This window comes from Thermobia domestica, chromosome 18 (assembly GCF_964235325.1).
Source record: "Thermobia domestica chromosome 18, izTheDome1.hap1.1, whole genome shotgun sequence".
NCBI classification, from domain to species: Eukaryota; Metazoa; Arthropoda; class Insecta; order Zygentoma; family Lepismatidae; genus Thermobia; species Thermobia domestica.
Genome location: NC_137471.1, coordinates 1,695,902 through 1,717,994, shown reverse-complemented (window position 1 = coordinate 1,717,994; position 22,093 = coordinate 1,695,902). Strand labels below are relative to the sequence as shown.

Below are 22,093 nucleotides of genomic sequence, written 5' to 3'. Positions count from 1 at the left end.
TGTCACCACTGGTCTATAATATGGTAACAGGCAGTTTTATCAGTTTATTTATGCTATTACTCGTGTATAATACTATAACAAACAGTTATTTAAGGTTGCTTACACCATCACTGCTGTATAATGTAATAACAGTTATTTATTGTACCACTGGTCTATAATATGGTAACAGGCAGTTTTATCAGTTTATTTATGCCATTACTGGTGTATAATACCACAACAGATAGTTATTTAAGGTTACTTACACCATCACTGCTGTATAATGTGATAACACTTATTTATGTATACTTATGCCACCACAGGCGTATAATATGATAACAAACAGTTGTTTAAGTTTACTTACACTATCGCTGGTGTATAATGTGATAACGAACAATTATCTTTGTATACTTATGCCAGCACTGGTGATAATAACAGACAGTTATTTAAGCTTAATTATGTCACCGCTGGTGTATAATATAACAAATAATTATTTAAGTTTACTTAAACCATCACTGCTGTATAATATTATAACAGTTACTTAAGTTTATTTATACCATCATTGGTGTATTATATGGTAACAAACACTTATTTATGTATCCTTATTCCTAGAGGTAAAAGTGGATCTGAAAAAATACGGGGCGCATGGCGTCACATCTGGGTTGGACCAGGGCCGGATGAAACCCACTGAAGGCCCGGAGCTAGAAAAACTGTGGCGCCTGCTGACTTCACCTAATATATCTCTGAGAAAGTACAGTAGGAAAGTTAAGGGAATACACATAATTTTACGTCATGAACCATGTCATGTATTAGATGATATGATACGTAGTGGAACTTTATCCAATTTATAAAAAGAAACACAAAGTTACCGTATTATATAAATGTATTAATGTAATTCTCATGTATTAGGTCTATATTCAATCTTCATGTAGCAAACGAGGAAATTTGTTTCATATTTTTGGTCGTATCTTATCTTATGATGATGATTGTATCTTGTATGATTCTTTTTAGACAGCCAGTGAAGATTTTGATCAGAGTGGAGGCTCTCGTCCACCTAAGGCCCGGGTCTACAGCTCACCTAAGCCCCCTGGAATGGACAATCCGGCCCTGGAATGGACATTCCGTTCTTACCAATCTAGTAGTTTTTATGAGTTATTTTCAACATAAGTATGACGAACAATGTTCATTTTTTTGTTTACAGAAAGAAAATTACTACCGTATTTTGCAAATTAACTTCTGCACGTGAAAAAGTAAATATTAATGATGGAGTCTATACTTACAGCTAAAAGCATCCATCGACTTTTTCTCAAGGCACCACAACATCCTAAGAAGGCAATAATGAAAACTACGCAACCAATAAAGATCAACAGGATAGGTGGCGCCGCTACCGATGAGTCGTAGATATTACTGTAGTCGGCATTTCGAGCTTGAAGAACAGACCCTGTTATCAACAACGCCAAACCACAGAGCTGGAAGAAATCATAACAATTAATGAGTTAGTTATTTAGTAAAGTATTTCCAGCCTTAGAACAATGTAGACGTAAACAGAGCGAAATATACTACTCCGCGGCTCACACGTGCTTCGGCAGCGAGAGACGTGGACAGCAAGATCGTCTGCTAGCTTACTGTTGTCGCATAATTTCCACAGTATAAGAATACGGTTGGTTGGTAAATAATTAACGCACTGATACTGACTACTGCTATGTTGGAAATATGTATGTTCTTAAATCGTTATATAAACGAAGTTGCCTCTGTTGCTGTTGTCCTCTTTTGTGTTTCATAGCACGAGACGAAAATAGATTATTGTTCCCATGAAACTCTGCACTCTATAATTTCAAATGAGCGGGGTCGGCGCGCGAACTCATACGCATGCGCAGTAAATACTATATGTCAAAGTACTGGTGAGGTTGAAATAAAGCTGCATCTGTTGTTAAATATTATATATATTGCTTTTCTTATCACAAAATGCAGGATAAATACAGATATCTTTATTTGAAATTATTATTTTAGTAGGGATTATATTGCGGTAGGATATTAGTGTAGTAAGACCAACAACCAATCACTGGTCATCGACCCACTGTTAGTCAGGTGGGTTTGTTTACATCTACTTTTTTCTAAAGCTGGAAAGGGATTAGCTATAAACTGTAGCTATTTGAATTTTTGGGATAAGCAATAATCAAGTGAAGAAATAATAGATAATATAAAAGTTTGCATAGACAGTTTGCCTATTATTAATGTACTTGGTTTAAAGAAATACTTGCCATAATTAACCCTTAATGCTATATACGATAATGCCTTTGCTATAATAGGTGAATATACAATGCACACTTTTTGTTTTACAGTTTTTGAATGTGCAAATTATTTGCTGATGTACATTAAATAATTATCAAATACATATACTGAAGTTTTTAGCAGTCATTTCCGCTAAAATATATCAATAACGATTTGAGAATTGACAAATGGCAACCCCACTAGGAAATTAGCCAGCCCAAAAATGTAGAGGGGGGGCCGGTAGAAGTTAGGGGGACCCGACCCAACCATATTATAGTACATCAAATAATAACATCAGGAATTCATCATATCCGCTCTTGAATGTTTAAGTACAACACCCTGTTTCAAAAAGAATTTACGTATTACGAAGAATTATTTTGTCCAAACTATCGATCGCTGCGCCTCGGCTCGGCTATTGGAGAAACGAATACATAGTCTAGTTTATATTAATAACCGCTAGATGTCAGTTGTCTTCTGTTTTGCTTGGTAACCGTCATATGTTTAAAATGGCTACTCCGCAGCAGAAATCATTTTGTGTTCTCGAGTTTACGAAGTGCAATTCCGTGATTACAGTGCAAAGACGTTTCAAGTTGAGGCACCAAATTGATCCTCCGAATGGGTGGAACATTCGCAGATGGTATCGACAGTTTGTAGATACAGGATGTGTATGTAAAGAAAGAGTCCTGGCCGCCCTCGTGTTCCTGAAGAAAATGTTGCACGAATTCAAACTGGTTTCCCACGTAGTCCTTCAAAATCAACTCGTCGCCGGGAGTTACAACTGCCGACAACAACAATTTGGTGTGTTTTGAAACGTCGGTTGGTTATGAAGCCGTACAACTTACAGTTGTTACAAGCTCTGCGTCCTGATGACAAACACAAACGTGTGGCATTTTGTAACGAGATTCTAGTATCCATTTCATAAAGATAGGCCCCTGACTTCGCGGTGCTGCCGTGACGTCCAGTCAAAACTTATACTGCATTGTCGTACCTCGTTGGAATTGTTGGAATGTTGTTTTTTCAATACTTAAGACATACAAATTTTCTTTGTACTGTGTAGTGAGAAAAAAATAGAAATTAATGAAAAAGTGCGTATTTTTTCGTACTTTTTTGGTAAATCAATGTTTATAAGACTATATCTCGGAAAGGAGATAACATGAAATAATTGCCTGTGCACGATATGTAGATGCATATATTACCTGTAAGTTCTGAAAATTTCATTATTCAACACGTAGTAATTTTCTTGTTATTCAGTAAAAAGCGAGACATCATTATCTCTGAATTGCTGCGGTGTATTTACAATCTGAAAAAAACTTTTAGAAAGATCTTAAAGTAGCTTTTTCAACCAAACTGTTTTGACTTGTTTTAAAAGATAAACAATCACAAATATGATATTATGATTTTCTCAGCTTTGCGCCCTTTCCTATCGCAGTTTATACGGAGTGCTACGTTGCCACATTTTCCTGGCCCTATACACTCTCAGCCGGACAGGTATTTAAACTTGTCATGCACACTGTCCGACACTTTTTAGATATTTTTAAAATTTTACAGATTTTGAATCAATTTCTTAGAAATTAACAGGATATACAGTAAATGTGCCAAGTGTTCAAAATTAGAAAAGCGAACTCTTATTTTGTTTGGATTTGCATGTGATGGTCCTCGAAAATTTGTCGAAAATGTGAAAAGTCAGTTCTTCACTTACTGCACGGAGTACAAAATACACTTGCACAGAAACAAATACAAGCACAAACTTTATTATACGACACAACCTTAGTTGATATGTAATATTGAGTTTCCACTAGAGACCTGCACGGGCCGAATTTTTCGGCCCGAGCCCAATCCAGCCCGAACGTACCTAGGCCCGGCCCAGCCCGGGCCCGAAAAGTTTGGGAGATTTTCGGCCCGAACCCGGCCCGGCCCGATAAGTTTTTAAAAATTCTTGGCCCAAGCCCGGCCCGGGCCCGATAAATTTTAAAAGTTTTTGGCCCGATCCCGGCCCGATAAATTTTTTAAAAAATTAGCTCGAGTCCCAATCTTTCTCAAAATTTAGTACTAAATTTGACCTAACCTCAGAAACCTTTTCTAAACTCTGGTTTACAACCTGACGCTTGCCTCCTGAATGGTACCATTCCCTCCTAGAACTTTGCCTGTCATCGAGAGAACAAAAACTCCATTCCCTGTAACAAAAATCTAACTTAATTGATTTTTAGCATAAAGTGAAGATGGCAATATTGTTTAGCGACAGGCAAAACATTCTCACCCCTTCTTTTTATATTTTGAGTTCAGTGAAGGTCAAGGTCAGAGCTCAATTTACCGCATAATGCCTGCAATCCTCTATAGTGAAAGTGGAACCGCTAAGGAACACAAATTGTAAATAGCTACTGCATTCTTTGTAACATTTTTCACGGACACAGTTCTTCAACGTTTGGCTTTATTTCAATTATCGTTTAACGAAAGTCAATAATTATTAAAGAATTGCAATTGATCGGCCCCAGCCCGGCCCGACCTGAAGAGAAATCAGTGTCGGCCAGCCCAAGCCCGGCCCGGCCCAAAGAAATAACAGTGTCGGCCCGCCCAAGCCCGGCCCGGCCCAAAGAAATAATAGAGTCGGCCCGCCCAAGCCCGGCCCGCGGGCCGGGCCGGGCTTCGGGCCTCGGGCCAGGCCCGGCCCGTGCAGGTCTCTAGTTTCCACTTCACAGAAAATCTGTTTTCAGATCTAGGAGTCCCAGTACTTCTCTTTAGTGTTGTACATTTCGAAGCACTTTCCCACGCAAAGTCCAACTTTATATATCAGGCAATAAACCAGGGATGCAAATAAGCAACAAAAGTTTACTCGCCCAAGAAAAAAGTTACTAGCCCACATCACATAATAAAAATAATTTACTTAACTTCCATATGATATTAAATACTCGCCCGCACCGATGAACCACACGCCCCGGGCGAGTGGTTATTTGCATTCCTGCAATAAACGTTAATATTTATTAAAAACTTCCTTTCACCTTGCTGATGCTACGTACTTGTAGTTTGGATTCCACGTTTATCAGTAGGTCCACGTCTCATATAGCCTCACTGCTGAACAGAACGTTCAATTCAAAATCAACTCAACTTTTTTTCTTTTTACTACAAAACTTCATCGGTAAAAACAGCTGAAACACTTTATATGCGGAATACTCTGCAGATAGCCCAGCATTTTGATCAATTCCCGGGACACTACTAAACAGGGGTTTTGCGTTTACTTGAATTTTATCGCTCCATGCTACATCAGAATCTGTCTTTGAATAGGAACGACACGTTTTTTTTCTCTTTCCCGGCGCAGCCTCAGGTTCACTTGAAACCGAGTTAATACCTTGTTCACTCCCGAATACGCCACTGAGCACAGAATAATCAATGTCATTACTATTCATTACTAACTCATAACCGTCTGAGTCGGAGTCACTCATCAGTTCTGCAATTTCATTATCACTAAAAATTTTGCCTCTTCTTTTTGTAATACCGCCGCTCGTAAAGGAATATCCATATATATATATATATATATATATATATATATATATACGTGTGTAAGTTTTTGACGCCTACGAACCGAAGGGAAGTGTTGAAGACGTAATCAGTGCGACGTGATTAGACGCAAATACAGCCCTCGTCAGCTACTCATTGCATTGTTTTCTTTCGTTGAAAGAAAACAGAGGACCCATTCTGTGTTACTGTACATTCGGCAGGGGAATTGATCGCAGAACTTGGGTGAATACGTGATTGCCAAGGCTACATTTCTTTTTAACCTTTAACATGTTCCTAAGCTGGAAAGTGTGTATACTGATAGATCTTGAGGTAGAAATGGAGCCATTGTTAATAAGTGTTCAGGAAGATAGCAGAAGCAGCGATGAGTCAACGAACCCATTACGAAAATGAATGAAGTAAATAGATTAAGAGATGAGTTTGTGGATGTTTTACTTCAACGTTTTATTTTGATTACATTGAGATGTGTAATGCATTATTATTATTTTTATGATGTTGTGAAAGATTATAATAAATACTTTTTCCTATTACATTCTTTATGAAGTAGGCTTCGCGCTACAGACTTCCTGAACGCGACAACACTGTACGACATCGGTGCTGCACTTCCACTTACTGTATGCTGTATCTTCATATAAGCGCGGGGAATTTAAAGGTTGGGCTGCAACATGGCTCACCGCTTAAAGCAGAGAATATGTTGAAGTAAAAAAGTTTTTTTAAAAAATAAATACTCTACCAACTAAACCTTTTTTGTTAATAGTTTAAAATATTTGGAACACTAGGCTTTCAAATTTTCGAACAGTGTTTTGTACGTTTCTCTACCTACCATGGTAAAGGAGATCAGAGCGTCGTACATTTGTTTTAATTACACAAAAAGTATCAAGTGATGAAAATGGAATTTTTCACAACTTACAGTTAATGGATGCATCTACATATTGTACACAGGAAATTATTTCACGTGATCTATTTTCTGAGATATAGTCCTATAAACATTGATTACCAAAAAAAGTACGAAAAAATACGCACTTTTTCATTAATTTTTATTTTTTTCTCACTACATAGTACAAAGAAAATTTTTATATCTTAAGTATTGAAAAGACAACATTCCAGCAATTCCAACGAGGTACGACAATGCAATATAAGTTTTGACTGAACGTCATGGCAGCACCACGAAGTCAGGGGCCTATCTTTATGAAATGGATAGTAGATGCTATTGACAATGATAACACTTTTGCACAACGCATCGTGTTCAGTGATGAAGCGACTTTCCGTGTTAGTAGTCAGGTAAACAAACAAAATGTTAGAATTTGGGGCCTACAGAACCCACATGCAGTCATTGAACATGTACGAGATTCGCCCAAAGTCAATATCCCGATCATCTGTTTATGGTCCATTCTTCTTTAATAGAAACACGGTTAACAGTCAGGGGTACCTCGCTATGTTGCAAAACTGGTTGTTTCCGAGGCTGCACGAAGATAACTTCATTTTTCAACAAGACGGGGCCCCCCCTCACTGGAGTCGCCAAGTGCGTGAATATCTGAATAAAACTCTACCGAACCGTTGGATTAGTCGTCAAGGAGCTGGCGACTTAGCATGTCTCAGCTGGCCTCCACGGTCACCGGATTTGGCACCCAGTGACTTCTTCCTTTGGGTTTCTTTTTAAAGACAATGTTTATGTACCACCACTCAAACAGAACCTGGAAGAGTTGAAGAACCGGATCCGTACTGCCATAAGATCAATGACGCAGGACATGCTTGCCCGAGTGTGGGAGGAATTTGAGTATCGATGTGATATTGTTCGTGTCGCTGATGGAGGACATATTGAAGATCTGTAATTTAAACTTTGAACTGTAATTTGAACTTGATAGGTTCTTAAATATGTGTGTAAAATTTCATATTCGTATGTCTTAAAGTTTAATAAATATATGCATTCGAAATACGTATATTCTTTTTGAAATAGTGTGTATTTTGCTTCTACATAATTCTATTATCCCTCTCTACACACACACACATTAAGTTAACATTCTGTAATCTACATGAAAAAAACGTAAATTTTATTAAATAGGTATTACTAACTACACGAATTAGAATTAAAATATATGTTTTGATAGTCCCACTTGTAATACTAACATTAATATCAAGAACGAGAGATGACCTACTGTGAAATAAGAAATTCAACTTTACTTAGGCTCTTGTTTAGGGTTAACTTGCGAAGTTGCCCTTCCGTTACTTGCGAAGTTGCCAGTCCCCATTAACTAACTACAACCATGCTCCGCGCGGTCGGCCAGTCTCACCTATAGATTAATAATGGATTTCCATATGTAATTGTGGTTCCCCTCCATACTCCCACCCTCGAGGTAACGTAACAGAACATAAAAATGAGTAAAGTTTAAGTAAAAATTGATGATTGTAGATTTTATTATGGTTTTTGTTGAAAATTAGGTGGACGGATAACTTTGAAGTAATTCGTTTGTTTACAATTACACTTGTATATTTTAAAATATTTATAGTAAGTTCTTGTTTAAAATCTTAAATTAAACTCGTTTTATATAAATGAACTACCTGCACACTATAGGGCCTACCAAGAAGACATACCAAAACAGCTAAAAGAAAGTACTATAATGTTATTCAAAGCTACACTGAGAGAAAAATGTATGTGGCGTACGTAATATCGTATGTTACATTTGAAAATCCTGCAGTTTTTGAACTTAACGAACAGTAAGCGTATAACTGAAAACGCATGTTTTATACTACTTTCTGTATAAGTGTTCCATCTATACATACTTTCCGTATGAAACAATATAGACGGTCAGGATCTCACATACAAATAGACGTATATAACATATAGCTGACGAAGGTAACATACATATATGTATGTAATATAAGGAAGACTCTTAGACATCAGACATCCTGCAACGCCATGATGTAACACCTAAGGGCAGTGCCTATGTAGCATAGGATAACGCATGCTCCGTTCTGATTTTTGTAGTAAGCAAGAGGACTCCGTATACTTGTACAATATACCACTGTCCGGAGAACGAATTTTTCTCAATGTAAGTAAAACGCTACATCTATCTAGTATCGAGTAAAAGCATTACTGCTTCTTTCATGTTGAATTATTATTACGCGTACGCGACTAAGAAATAGTTCCAATTTACAACGTTTTTATACGAAAACTAGCCACTTCCACGCAGTCCCCCACCCCAAGTACAATACAAAACATTCTGCTACTTCATTTTTCCTCTAAATCTTGCAAATTTTTAGTAGTCCTTGCTCCACAACCCGAAATTTAATCCTTAAACGTTAAATATGTTCACTTGCTCAGTTACATCATCGGTCAATGTTCCGTTAAGGGGGTCCAGTGTCTTTGACATCACTTCTTTCTATTGATTTTGGTTTGATTACATAATATAACGTTATATTAGGTTAGGTTAGGTCAGGTCAGGTTAGGTTAAGTTAGGTTAGCTTAGGTCAGGTTAGGATAGGTTAGCTTAAGGGGGTCCAGTGTAGTTCTGGACCCCCTTAACGGAACATGGACCACATCATCTAATTAAGGTACTTTAGCTTAACTTTATTCTTCTACGAGAACAAACATATGAAAGTCTTTGCAACCATTACTTTTTCGGTGAATGTTCCACCACAGTTCTTGTTTTACATATTACACCACAATAATTTACTAGAATCAATCGCCTTTAACGGAACTCGGGGCTCTTAATGCACTTCACAACTAATTATTCCAACTAATTGTTCCAGAGTTAATCAAAGGTTTGCTGTTGACGAGGATTTTGCAATCCAGGTATGTACTACAACTTCACAATAGAACAACAATAACCTACCGCCGTTACTGAAATCAACAAAAAATAAACGCTTTGTTCCTGCTCCTGTTTTTGGTTTGCATTAAGCACTTCACACTTCGTCTCCTACCTCCCAGATCGCTATTACAACTGTGGCATGAAGTATTATGAACATATTCCTTCTTTTCGTAAAAACTTGCTTCAATATGTATTGTGTCATTTCATATCGACATTCAAGAAGACTGATTAACTTTACTTTAACTTCTTTAAAATATGTTTAGAAGTGTTCGTCAAATAGTTAAAATGGAAAAATTCTTGGAATAATCTCTTTTATATTGAATTTTATTCTTCGTGTTTACTCATAGAATTAATCGAGATTTTTTGCAAGCCTCCCGTGAAAATTTTAGGGAAGGCAGTAAACATTTAGGGGGGAACGTGGATACGGGCCTGAACCTCACAACCATTCTTTAAATTCAATTACGTTTATCAGGAGATGAGAACATTACATTTATGGAAATGTTGTTCAGAGTGGTGTTTATAAGGATTTTAAAATGGGAGGACAGTGACGCAGGCCCGTAGCCAGCCCAAAAATGAAATGAAATGAAATGAAATTTTGAGTTTTACGTCCCACGGTTATGCCGGTTAGGCTAAAGGAGACGGTGATAATGAGTAATGAATGAAATGGTGGAATGAAGAAAGTGGGAGGAAACGGGACAACCCCGAGAAAACCCACGCACACGGTGTTTGTCCACCACAAAGTTCACTTGGCGGGAGCAGGGTTTGAACCCGAGACCCCTAGCACCAGAGGTGAACGCTCTACCACTGAGCCACCGCGGCCCCTGCCAGCCCAAAAATGTAGCGGAGGGGGATCCAACCATATTATAGGTCATCACCATATGATAGTTCAATTTGCAAGCCTACCGTGAAATTTTAGGGGGAGCAGCAAAAATTTAGAGGGCCCGGCCCTCTGAGACCCCCCTGGATACGGGCCTACAGTGACGCCGATTCGGAGTTTGAAACTGAAGATTACTAGATACACTGGCGTCAATTACCTGCTTTGCTGGGTTAAAATAAGAATAATTAGTAACATGCTCCGTTAGTTACTTTTCTTACTATTACTGAAGCACTCTGTGATATCGGTCATTTTCGATCATTTTTATATATCTTCCCCTCTCCCAAGTTGCGGGGCTAAATTTGGATTTAAACGGGATCGAAAGTCTTACTGTTCATCTCAGCGACCCCGAAAACTTATGGATTCGGCACTAAGATCTGTCATCTTTGATCATTTTTATATACTTCCCCCTCCCCTAAGTTCTACCGTCAAAATGAAATGATAAATAAATTCCTAGGCCCGAACCTCATCTATGTTGAAAATTTGATTTACATCAGTCGGGTGGTTCAGAGTTATTAAGTCACAAACATAGTCATTTTCATTTTTATTTATATAGATTACTGTTATCGTTATTATTTGTCGTATTATACGTCTTTCTGCAATTATCACGTGCATAACGAGTATACGATAATTTTAGAGACGAAAATCGATAACTTTGTTCTCTGCGGTTGGCAACTCTGATTGACCTACACTTCATTTCTTTTAGTGACAGGTGATAATACAAAATTCATAATTAAAATGCTACCATATTTGATGCAGCATGACCATTTTGACTGATTTAAGGATAGTAATCAGTGGTGATTACAGAAAATTTCTCCCCAGGAAAGCTTTCAATACACAGTAGTCCTACTACTGCGAAACTGCTAGTCCCACACTTTGAACACGATCGGAGATATTCGTAGCTTCGGAGAGCAATCCCCCAGGCCAACCCCTGAATTAATTATTGGAAGGAATGATACTAATTTCCACTTCATCAATAGGTGCCAGTAATGGTGGCATATTAACAGCACCTTTACATTTCGAAAAAAGGAAATATTGCCACAGGTTTACATCATGTGACGTGGGAGACCAAATTATAGGGTGCTTTACACTTAGGTAGCGAGCGCACAAACTACTGCCATTTGAGCAAGTGTAGATTTCTAATAATAACTTCCACAAACTAAGATTTCCTCATTCAGTTGGTAGAAAATATCTGCCAATCAAATATTTTTCAAAAGGAAAGAAACAGTAACTAACTACCTTTATAGCCTATGGAACCCAGACGTTCAATGTCGCGTTCACAAAAGCTCTGACTTTTGTCCTCAGCCAACTGGATCCCAAGTTGGGAAATATGATCCCAAATTTCTACTTTGGGATCATTTTTCTGCGAGATCCTTCTTAATGTCCTCCCATCTGTGCCTAGGTCTACCTAATGGACGTTTTCCGATTGGATTTCCAGTCAAAACTTTGCAAACGTTTCTATTTTCTTCCATTTTCGCTACATGACCTGCCCATCTGAGCCTCCTGAACGTAATAAACCTAACAATGTTTGGTAAACTTTATAAATTGTGCAGTTCTTCGTTACGAAGTTTCTGCTATTCCCCATTTCCGTTCTTCTTGGATTTGAATATACGTCTCAGGATTTTATTCTGAAATACTTTCAAATTTGCGTCCTTCAATTAAAGTAAGCGACTATGTTTCGTAACCATACAGTACAAGAGGTATGATTATCGTTTTATATATTTTAAGCTTCAAATTCCTCGACAGAATTTGCGACGACAGAAGATTTTGAACTAAATAATAACACTGAATCCCCTGGACATCAGGAAATAACAGACAATATGTTGAACTAGAACTTCCAGTGCACCAAGTTACATCAAGCTATAAAGAAACATATCACAATGATGTAAAATATACATTAAATGGAAGCCATAGAACATAAAACATGAATTAGACATGTAAATCAAATAATATAAATAAAGTTGCTTCTGATATTAATAAAAGTCCTCAACAACACTAGCCAAATCACTGGCAGTTGATAAACATATGTACATATAGGAGTATCTTTTAGGTAGGAACACTTAGAAATCTCAAATTCCTTGTATAAAGCCTCAGAACATAGAAAGTTACTACAGATAACAATTTGAGATCCGTAATTGTTCTCTGGGATACCTTCAAAATGCCAAATGACAATTTTCCATTTTCTATAGTTCCTCCCCCACCCTCTCAAAAAAGATTTAAAATTTCCAATGTAACCAGGTCAACTGTTTTATGATTAAAACAGCCTACACATTAGTGCTCCGGAATTTCAGTAAAACACTGAAACTTTTACATATGTCTATTTGCGTTTGAAAGTCTGGCAACAGTGTTTCTAGCGTATTGCAATCAAAACATAGCCTTTAAGTCGGTTGCACATTTTCTTGAAATTACGTGGTAGACTATATTGATAAGATAAATCATTATTCTTTATCTGCTTTTTAAACAACAGACCTGACGAAATACATCCTCATACAGATGGATTATATCAGGTACAAATTGCATCATAGGCCTTCATTTCTGAACGTTTACCAGCTGCCAATGTTAGGGCTTACAAAGCTTGCAATGCAGACAGGCCTGTCGTGCCTTGGAGCCCGGCCATCTTTCCTTTTCTAAATGAGAAAGGTCAGATTATTTATTATGGTTGTTTTGTAAGATAATCCTAAGTATTTATTATGGATAGAACAGAAATTATCAAAATGCCAAATAAGTACTGCTGAGATCAGTGCAGTTCTTAAGAAGGTTCACCAGCTCAAAAACCAGATCAATATTGCCAGTAGTGTATCGGCTTTCTTGCAAACATTTACTCTATGATACTAGTTTTTTTTTTTTTTTTTCAGTATCATCAATTTTCTTTTTGCAATACTTGCTTTGTTTTCGTTGTGCGTACACGAAGAAAGAAGGAAAATAAAATGAAATCTTTGAGTTTAACGTCCCACGTTATGTCCATTAGGCTAAGGGAGGCTAATGATTACAGCAAGTGAATGATGATGGAAGAATTGGTGAAACGTACACGGAGAAAAATATGTACACTCATGTCCAAAATTATTGTCGCATGCAATATGTTGTAGGAATATAATCTGACAACGAATTCGCCCGGTATTTCTTATAATGTTAGTATGTGTATAATCGGCAAAGGCATGTATATGGTAAATTTCATATCAAAAGAACAGTAAATAAGAACAATAAAACGAAAATAAAACTTTCTTGTTTATTTAGCAACATTTTGTTTTACTCATTCTAATTTTCATATTTATAATTCTTTTCCTATGGAATTTACTACAAATATACATTTCCCGATTATACACATAGTATCAAAGTACCCTGCAGTATCAGTATCAGTATTAAAAGTACCCTGCAAAATCATTATGAAATTATATTCTTACAAGAAGACAGTTATAGATATGCGACAATTATTTTGAACATGAGTGTACATATTAGCTGGATAAATCAGATATTCCTGGGATTTTTTTTTGTGGTGAGCAAATACCGTCTGCGTGGATTTTCTCGGGGTTCTACTTTCCTCATTCCACAACTGTATTCATTCTCACCATCTCTTTTAGCCAATACGATGTAACTATGAGACGTAAAACTGAAAGATTTCATTTTATTTAGTTTTCCACAATATTAAAAGACACCAATGCGTCGGACAGAACTGCCTCACAAAAGGTAAGGCCTACTATTTTTAATGCAGAGCATAATGCAGAGCTTCCAACCTTGCTATACACAAATATGGAAATTTTAATAGATCGGCTGTGTGAGTCCTATTCGCCTGTCGTCAGGAATCAGAACAAAAACTGTTAATAGATATGGTTATTTTATTATTTTTTTTTTACATATGTGATATTCAGTGACCAAAGACTAGATTCCATTTTCTCTTTTAATCTTTTATTCAAACCGGAAGTGGTAAAAGTCTAGTACGACTTCCCGTTTCAATAGTGATCTTTATAGAATAAAAATAGCAGTAGATACTGAAAAAGGGTTTTAAATATGAGTTAAGGATCAACACAATAGATTGAATTTCAGCTTTTGTTCTTCTATTTTACCCGGAAGTGGTAAGGTCTGCAACTTCCGGTTTTAATATTGTCCTTTAGGCCAGAGTTTTTCAAAGATTTTTTTTTAAAAAAAAGTAGTGACACTTTGATTTGTAAGAATGTTCCAAGGATCACACTACATTTGTTTCCTTTCAAGGAGTCCCTGATTCGTTTCCAGTGGGTAACATCGTGTCCCTGGGTTTCTTTTTCCTACCACATTCTCATTCCATCGTTTTAAAAAATAGTGATTCAGATTCATTAATCGTTTGTTTCTTTTATAATAAAAGACAATCGCAGGACCTTAAATTATAAATTTCTCCCATTTTCATTTAGATATCACTATAAATGGGTAGATGAACCATGAAATCACGGTAAAAGATATCAAATAACCTGTTTCTTTAACGCACTCTTCTATTCAGAGCTGGTGCAATTAGACCGCCATAGCTCAGCGTGTTAAACGAGTGACTGCGCAGTATATCTTTTTTCACGCTTTACCCTAGCCAACTGTTTCAAGTTGGTCACAAGGAAGCGAGTGAAAGTAGATTTACATCGCAGTTGCACCGCCCGAGTGTGACGTAATATCACGTGGTATTATTATCGGGGTCAAAGTGGAACAAAACGAGCCCTGCGACGACCCGTTCGGGAGAGTAATGCTCCCGGAAGTACGTTTTTCACGCGCTACTCTAGCCAGCTGTTTTACGCGCTATCCTAGCCAGTGGTTTTAAGTTGGTCACAAAATTCTTTATATCATAGAGTACAAGGGGAACAAAACGAGCCCTGCGGGGCTTCTAACCATTTCCTACTACTACTTATCTGCACAAAAGTAAGTAAATCACATATTTGAGTATTATTTTCATATTATTTTAATATAAAAAGTGTTATAAAATGTAAAAAAAATAAAATAAAAAAACTTTCCTCGGGCCAGGTTTAAACTCACGTCAAAAGAGATTTATGTTACTAGCATATAGCGCTAGCCCACTCGGCCACGAAGACCGACAATAATAATCGTTTGATTTCTGCTATTTGAATGCAACGTGGCAAGAAGTGGATAACGCCAACTAATCAGAACTGTGTTTTTCGTTCCTACTTCCGAGAGCATTACTCTCCTGAGCTAGTCCTATCCTGTGGGGCTTCTAACCTCCTTCGCTCGCTAACGGTCGCTCAGCCATGTTTCGTAACGTAAGTAAATAACTTTTTATGCATTACATATTACATACAAGGTCAAAGGATTATTATTTTTATCTCATGTTAATGATAAAAGTGTTATTAGAATTTAAAAAAAAAACTTTTCTTGGGCCGGGTTTGAACCCATGATAAAAACAATTTTCATTACTAGCCCATGCTCAGCCCCGAGGACCGACAGCAGTTGGCGTTTGATTTGTGCTATATGTATGCTACGTGTATGCGAGAAACGGATAACTTGAACCAATCAGAACCGCGTATTTAGCTCCTATGGCTACGGTAGAGTGTGATTAAAGTATATGCGGCTGCGCATTGCATGCACTTTTTAACTAACTTTAAAAAAAGAAGGAAGAAGTTTTCAATTTGAAGTAGGAAGAGGTAGAACCTACTTCTGAACCAGCCCTATGCTTTGATACGCATGAAGACGAATTGGTGGATGTAATATAAAATTAACGCAAGAAAATCAATCGAAAACAAAACATAAAGCCATATACACTTCAAAGTTAGTTGATTTTTTGTTGTAACAAGAACACAGTAATCTAGTTTTTGTACTCACTTTTTTCCCATAAGACTTTATAGGGAAACGAGATATCAAAACATTAAAAGGACAACACAGAATATGTGTTACAGAAAAGTGTTACACTTCTGAAATATAAATTTTCTTAACTTCTTGAAATACAAATGTATATTAAGAAGAAAGCAATTACCGGTGTGATCGCGTTGTTCTACCAGATCCCATGAGATTATGAAAACAACAATCAGATTGCAACATTATTTTTACTTTTAGAAAATGCAGTCTTCAGCAAGGGCGCAGATGCCGAGGGCCCGCAAAGCGTATGTGGGCCCTCTTACTGTATTTGTAAATTTACAATATTTGGCATAATTTGAATGCTGTTTGTTTTAAAATCCTCATATATGTTTTCTGCATCTGAATACCCCCCCCAAATTTACCGAGAAATCGGCGCCCTTGGTCTTCAGTAACTTCAAATTGCAACAAATCCCAAATCATGGATTCGTTTATGTTGCTTTCTTACATCTGTCATCAAATATGGACAAAATATATTTTCCTTGCCACTTGAATACTTCTATATCTTTAGAAGACTCCGAAAAATCTCTGCATTTGTTGGTTGATTTACAACTAGAAAATACGCATTCCATCATTCTTCCTGACACAATGCATGAAAAATATTTCACCAATTTGTTGTAATGGTGATTCGCTTCGGAAACAAGGATCGGCCACTGAAGAGATGTATTTCGTTATTACAGAGTCTACTGGAAAGAAATAACTCCCTTACTCATATTAACTTGAATTCAGTTGCTGCAAATCATGTTTTTGTGGGTAATTGAAAGAACTTGTCAACACCTTCAGTACCTGAACGTATCTTAGTCTTTCGTAGACGACCACGGCGTCTGTTATCTAGCTCGAGTATGGGACCGCACTAAGTACAAATTCGTTGAGTTAGTACAGTGGTTCTCAACCTAACTCCTATCATGACCCCCATTTTATCGCATCCTGTTGCCAGCGACCATCTTATAATTTCTGGTTTGTAATAAGCTTGTGTGGGATTTTTAATATACCTATTGCGGAGATCTCACGATATCCATCTATTTCTATAATAGTAGAATCCATTTCTTGTATATAGTGGATACAGTAACTTCCCTAAAAGCGAATGGATTAAAAGGAAATTTGGTCAGTTCATTCATATTACAAATATCGAATCCGATGCGTCATACTGTTTCAAAATGGAGGCCGTTTGAAAATTTTAAAAAACTTCATAACTCACTTAATTTTGGATCATATAATAAAACAGGAATTTTAGGAATAATCAAAAAAAAGTAGGCTATCAAAAGATTGCGATCGTAGTCAATAATTCGTTTTTGGATCAGGGGCCACAAAATTTTTGAACGGCCCCTAAATCGAGTTTTTGTATTTTCTACGGAATAAGCACATCATACTGAGTTAAGTGATAGTGTGAGTTTGACTACACTGTATGTAGCACTCCAGATATAAGGCTTACAATAAAATTTTTCATTGACACATATTGGATCTTTTCATCTAAAAATAAGTTATTTTTAATTTTGGTTAAAAAAAACTTGGGGAGTTGTTAAAAAAAAGTTATTGAGTATTTTAAATGACTTGATAATGTGCGTCACGAAGATTGAACAAGGCATTGCCGCATTAGTGAAATCGCATCATGCTCAGGTATCTCGTTAGCTTTCAATTTGAATTCTATTCCAATATGCGTTATTTTTTCATTTGTATTTTTCTGGTATTTCTATATGCAGTTCTCATTAATTTAATATCGTACCTCTTTTATTTAAATGGATTTTTAAACAACTCTGCACCTGTTGAAAATGTTTAGTAGACCTATTTTTTGTAGTTCTTAACAATATGTATAAAAAATAAAATATGCATATCAGAATAAAATTCATAACAATATTTAAAGATATCTTCCGGCATTAGATTCTAATTATATTTATCTCTTCCGCTTATCTACGCGACCCCCATGAAACCTTCTCGCGATCCCCAGGTTGAGAAACCCTGAGTTCGAACACATGGAGGATACATTTTCAACGAAACATTATATATATCACATGTTATAACGTTGTCTGAATATGGTATCAAAGAATATATTAAGTGACGACATTACGTTCAATATTGACAACCTCCATCAAATCTTTGTTTAACATTAAAGAATTTTATTATTTTTTTCTTTCTAATGAAACTTCTGTATCACTAGAATGTTACAAGCTATGTTTACAGACCGCATGCTTCTATCATGCTTTGTTTTCTTGTTATTAAAGTTTGTTATCAGGGAAATATTTTATGTTCATCCTGAACGTTGATCCAAGATAAAGAGCGGCAGATTGTTGGTTGGCCAACACACTTTAAACTACGTTGGTCCAAAGCACTATTCTAGTTTAGTTTAACAATTACCAATGCCTAGGACCTACCAAGTGTGCTGCTGGGGTACTTGTTGGTAAGCACTTTAAAAAAAAAAGTCATTACTTAATAGTGAAACATGTCTTTATAGTATTCATACAAACACACACACACACACACACGTACGCATTAAAACGTTAGAAGAAATCAAGGAAGAAGAATAATTTCCTCTTCCTTTGATTTTCCTTAATTTCTTTGGACAACGCTGCGGAAAAGTCGTAACTTGACCTTTTTTCGGGATAAAATGTTGCCAACTTCACTATTGTCTTTTCTAAATAAGGAAGTTACAATCACGAGTGAATCAAACTTTTAAAACGAGCCCTTTTAGTCTAATTCTACTTAGCGCACTAAACTACTAATCACCATTTACAATCTAAATATTCAACATATTAAATTCAAATACTTACTGCAAACAAAGCATTAAATCCTAACACAAGGAGCCTAGCAGTAGCAAATGCACAGCCTGCCATGTTTTTTTCCCTTTAAATCACTTTTTTACTTCATCAGTGTCTGACAACACCCTTCTGCAATGAACCTGTAGAGCTAATACCGATAAGATGGAACTTTACTCAAATCACACATTAAAAAAGAAAAAAAATCTCTTTATCAGGGGCTGATAAATGATAATACCTATAGCAATACAGGAAATCAAACATATGATAAGACAAAGAATTTTATATTTGTATGGTATATTTACGAACGCGTGCTCCTAGTACAATAAAATATCTTTATTCTTTATTTTTTTAAAAACTTTCTTTTGAAATACATCTAACTTAGAAAATGATAGAGAACAAAATGTGTGTAGTTCAAACTTATTTTTATATACTATCATACCAACAATAATCCCCCGTTTATGACATTCACATACTATAGCGTTTTTTATATTGAATAGTGTCTATGGATAATAATTATTTTTATTAAAAAATCAGTTTCAAATCAGTGACTCAAACTAGAAATCAAAACATTAGAAACTTAGGATCATTCCGTACCAGTCTTCCCAAAATTCTGCGTACAGCAACGTAACCAAAAAATCAATATAAATATTATGGCAATTATAGCACACTAAATTGCAAATATTTCGCTGCGTTGACGCAAACCTTTACGTAATTCTCGATTGATTCATTATCAGTGTTACTGGATATATTCTTGTATAATATTTTGTGTTTTACGCCTTTTCTAAATTTTCAGATTTCTCTCTTCCTATTTTCATCTTCAAAGGGATATCAATTAACTTTCGACGGCAAGTCGAGGGCGTACGAATCAACAATTTAGTGATTCAATTGTGGAAATTTCCAACTATATCTTTTGTGACGTCACAATTTGTTCCTTGTATTCTCTGTAGCAGAAGTTCAGACGTATGAAAAACCTCGACTTTATGGAAGCAATAATAGCAGGCAGTGTTTTGTGATGTAAATCTAAGAGAAACCTATGAACATTAAATTTTATTATTTTTGTAAATATAATTTTAGTATCTAGACAGAAAATAAGCAAAGCTCGTTTCCTGGAATACCCCTCACGAGTAAAGTATGGAATACCCCCACGTAACAAACACGAGTGAAAGTATGAAACCAAGTATGAAACTAGGAAATCATATAGGTGAAAACCAGAGCCAATGAATATACAAACTGACTTGAGGGTGCTTAAGAGGTCGCACTTTCGATTCACTTTGGTCACTTGGTCTCACCTTGATCATTGAGTCTTCACACTCTTCGAGCAAGAATCTAGGTATGAGTATAACGGCTATCATTAATCTAGGATCAGCTTCCTGTATACTGTAAGTGTAACCTCTATTTTTAGTTGTTATGTTGAAAGACTTAAGGCAAGAAGTTCCTTGAATACGGAGGTCTTCCATAGACAGGATTATTCTCATTTTCAAACTTCAAAACTCTATAGGTAATCATTAGGGCAACCCACATTATGCTTTATTTTTGTGTAATTATGCTTTATTTATTTTTTCAAATTATGCTTTATTGTTAATTTCAGTCATTGTTTTATATTAATCGTGTATAATGTAAAATATTTACTGTACATTAAATATTCTAAATATCTTGATCTATTTATCAATATTTTATGCAACCAGTTTCTTTCATATTTAATAAAATTTCTACTTAATGCATTGTAAAGAGATATGCTTTACTCGAGTCAGTTTTTGTTTCACTTGTGTGCACCTTAGAGGTGCATATATACAGAAAGGGAAAGTAAAAGGTATTACAAAAATATATAGAAAGTGCTCAAGTTCAAGAGGTATTATACAAATAACAATATAGTGTGGAGTTCTCGTGTACTATTCATTGTTGGCAGAAAATCTTCTTCATTTCCTTCTTTTTCTCCACATCAAAGGATTACACCGTGAAGTTTACAGAAATAAAAATTAGCTTTTCATTGTTGCATTGTTATGTTCTCAATGATTTTGCTGTGTAAATATTGGTTTTTAAAACATATTAATATCGTATGTTAAGTTCGATAATTCGGCACTACCGTGTCCCGATCACCTACTACAGAATGGCATATATAGAAAGTATGGTCATAAAATTTATTCTTCAAATCAACTCGACTATTTCCCTGGAAATCTGTATTTCGCCTTGAGGAAGCCGTTTTCTTCTAAACATCTTGCTACCAAATTTCCCTAGGTTTGGAAAATTTCCCTCCGCTTAAAACTGTTTTACTTATTTAAAAAAAAAAAAAAAAAAAACTTATTAACTTGTATTAATACTTGTTACTCTTGTTAAATATGTAGGTTAAATGAAAACAAAGGAAGTCTTTAATAATACATATCAAATCAAGAAAACTACGGAATTGAATTCTATCTATAACAGACGGTAATATAGGAAAACAAATGAATTCAGGTGTATCTTTTAATAAGCTAATTCAAATACAATCTACATCATCCAGATAAATGAACTATTAAATAATGAATAAATGAAATTTGAACATGATTACTAGAGCAACCCAAAAGCATAAAAAGCATAATAGCAATTTAGACATATGGTTGGTACCTCGAACATGGTTGTGGTTATTTAAGGGTCAGAGAAGAAACTAATTTTAAAAGCATAATAAAGCATAATTTAAGAAAATAAAGCATAAAGCATAATTTAAAATACTGTATATAGCACAATTCTTGGAAAATTCTGTATAACTGCAAGTTTAAACAGGCATATGACGCATTAAATATATTTATAAAATTTTCCGAATCTAACAAAAACTACAACTCTGCAGAACTCATAAATATGTGTATAATCCGTAATGAGTTCTTGAAGAAGTGATCCATATCGTGGAAGCAGCGTGATGTCAGAGACTTTTTTAAAACAGTAACGATCATATCAACATGCACGGCAGTGCATGGCAGCCAAGTTCCGCAAAAAATTAAAACTGGCCTGCACTGCCGTAAGCATATTATACACGAACAAGAGTTTTGGGTAAAATCGCCGATTTCGAGGCTTTGTAAAAACAATTCTATTAAGGGTAGAATCATGAAATT

The 22,093-nt window shown here is 35.9% G+C and overlaps 2 protein-coding genes across 4 annotated transcripts in view; one reads left to right on the top strand and one right to left on the bottom strand.

The window, feature by feature from the left end:
* LOC145676073 (23 kDa integral membrane protein-like) overlaps positions 1–19,173 on the bottom strand; it is a 51,193-nt gene extending 32,020 nt beyond the window's left edge. Inside the window, exons 1-2 of the mRNA XM_081746938.1 lie at positions 19,023–19,173; positions 1,257–1,445 (exon numbers count right to left, since the gene is read on the bottom strand). Of these exons, the coding sequence (XP_081603064.1) occupies positions 1,257–1,445; positions 19,023–19,085 (252 nt within the window). The 5' untranslated portion in view covers positions 19,086–19,173. The remainder of the gene's footprint in view (positions 1–1,256; positions 1,446–19,022) is intronic.
* The window catches only part of LOC145676074 (uncharacterized), a 55,473-nt gene continuing 51,922 nt past the window's right edge, over positions 18,543–22,093 (top strand). Inside the window, exon 1 of one of the 3 annotated variants that reach the window (XM_081746944.1) lies at positions 18,543–18,652. The gene's annotated coding sequence lies outside the window, so the exon portion shown is untranslated. The remainder of the gene's footprint in view (positions 18,653–22,093) is intronic. The other 2 variants (XM_081746940.1, XM_081746942.1) reach the window with 2 other exon arrangements.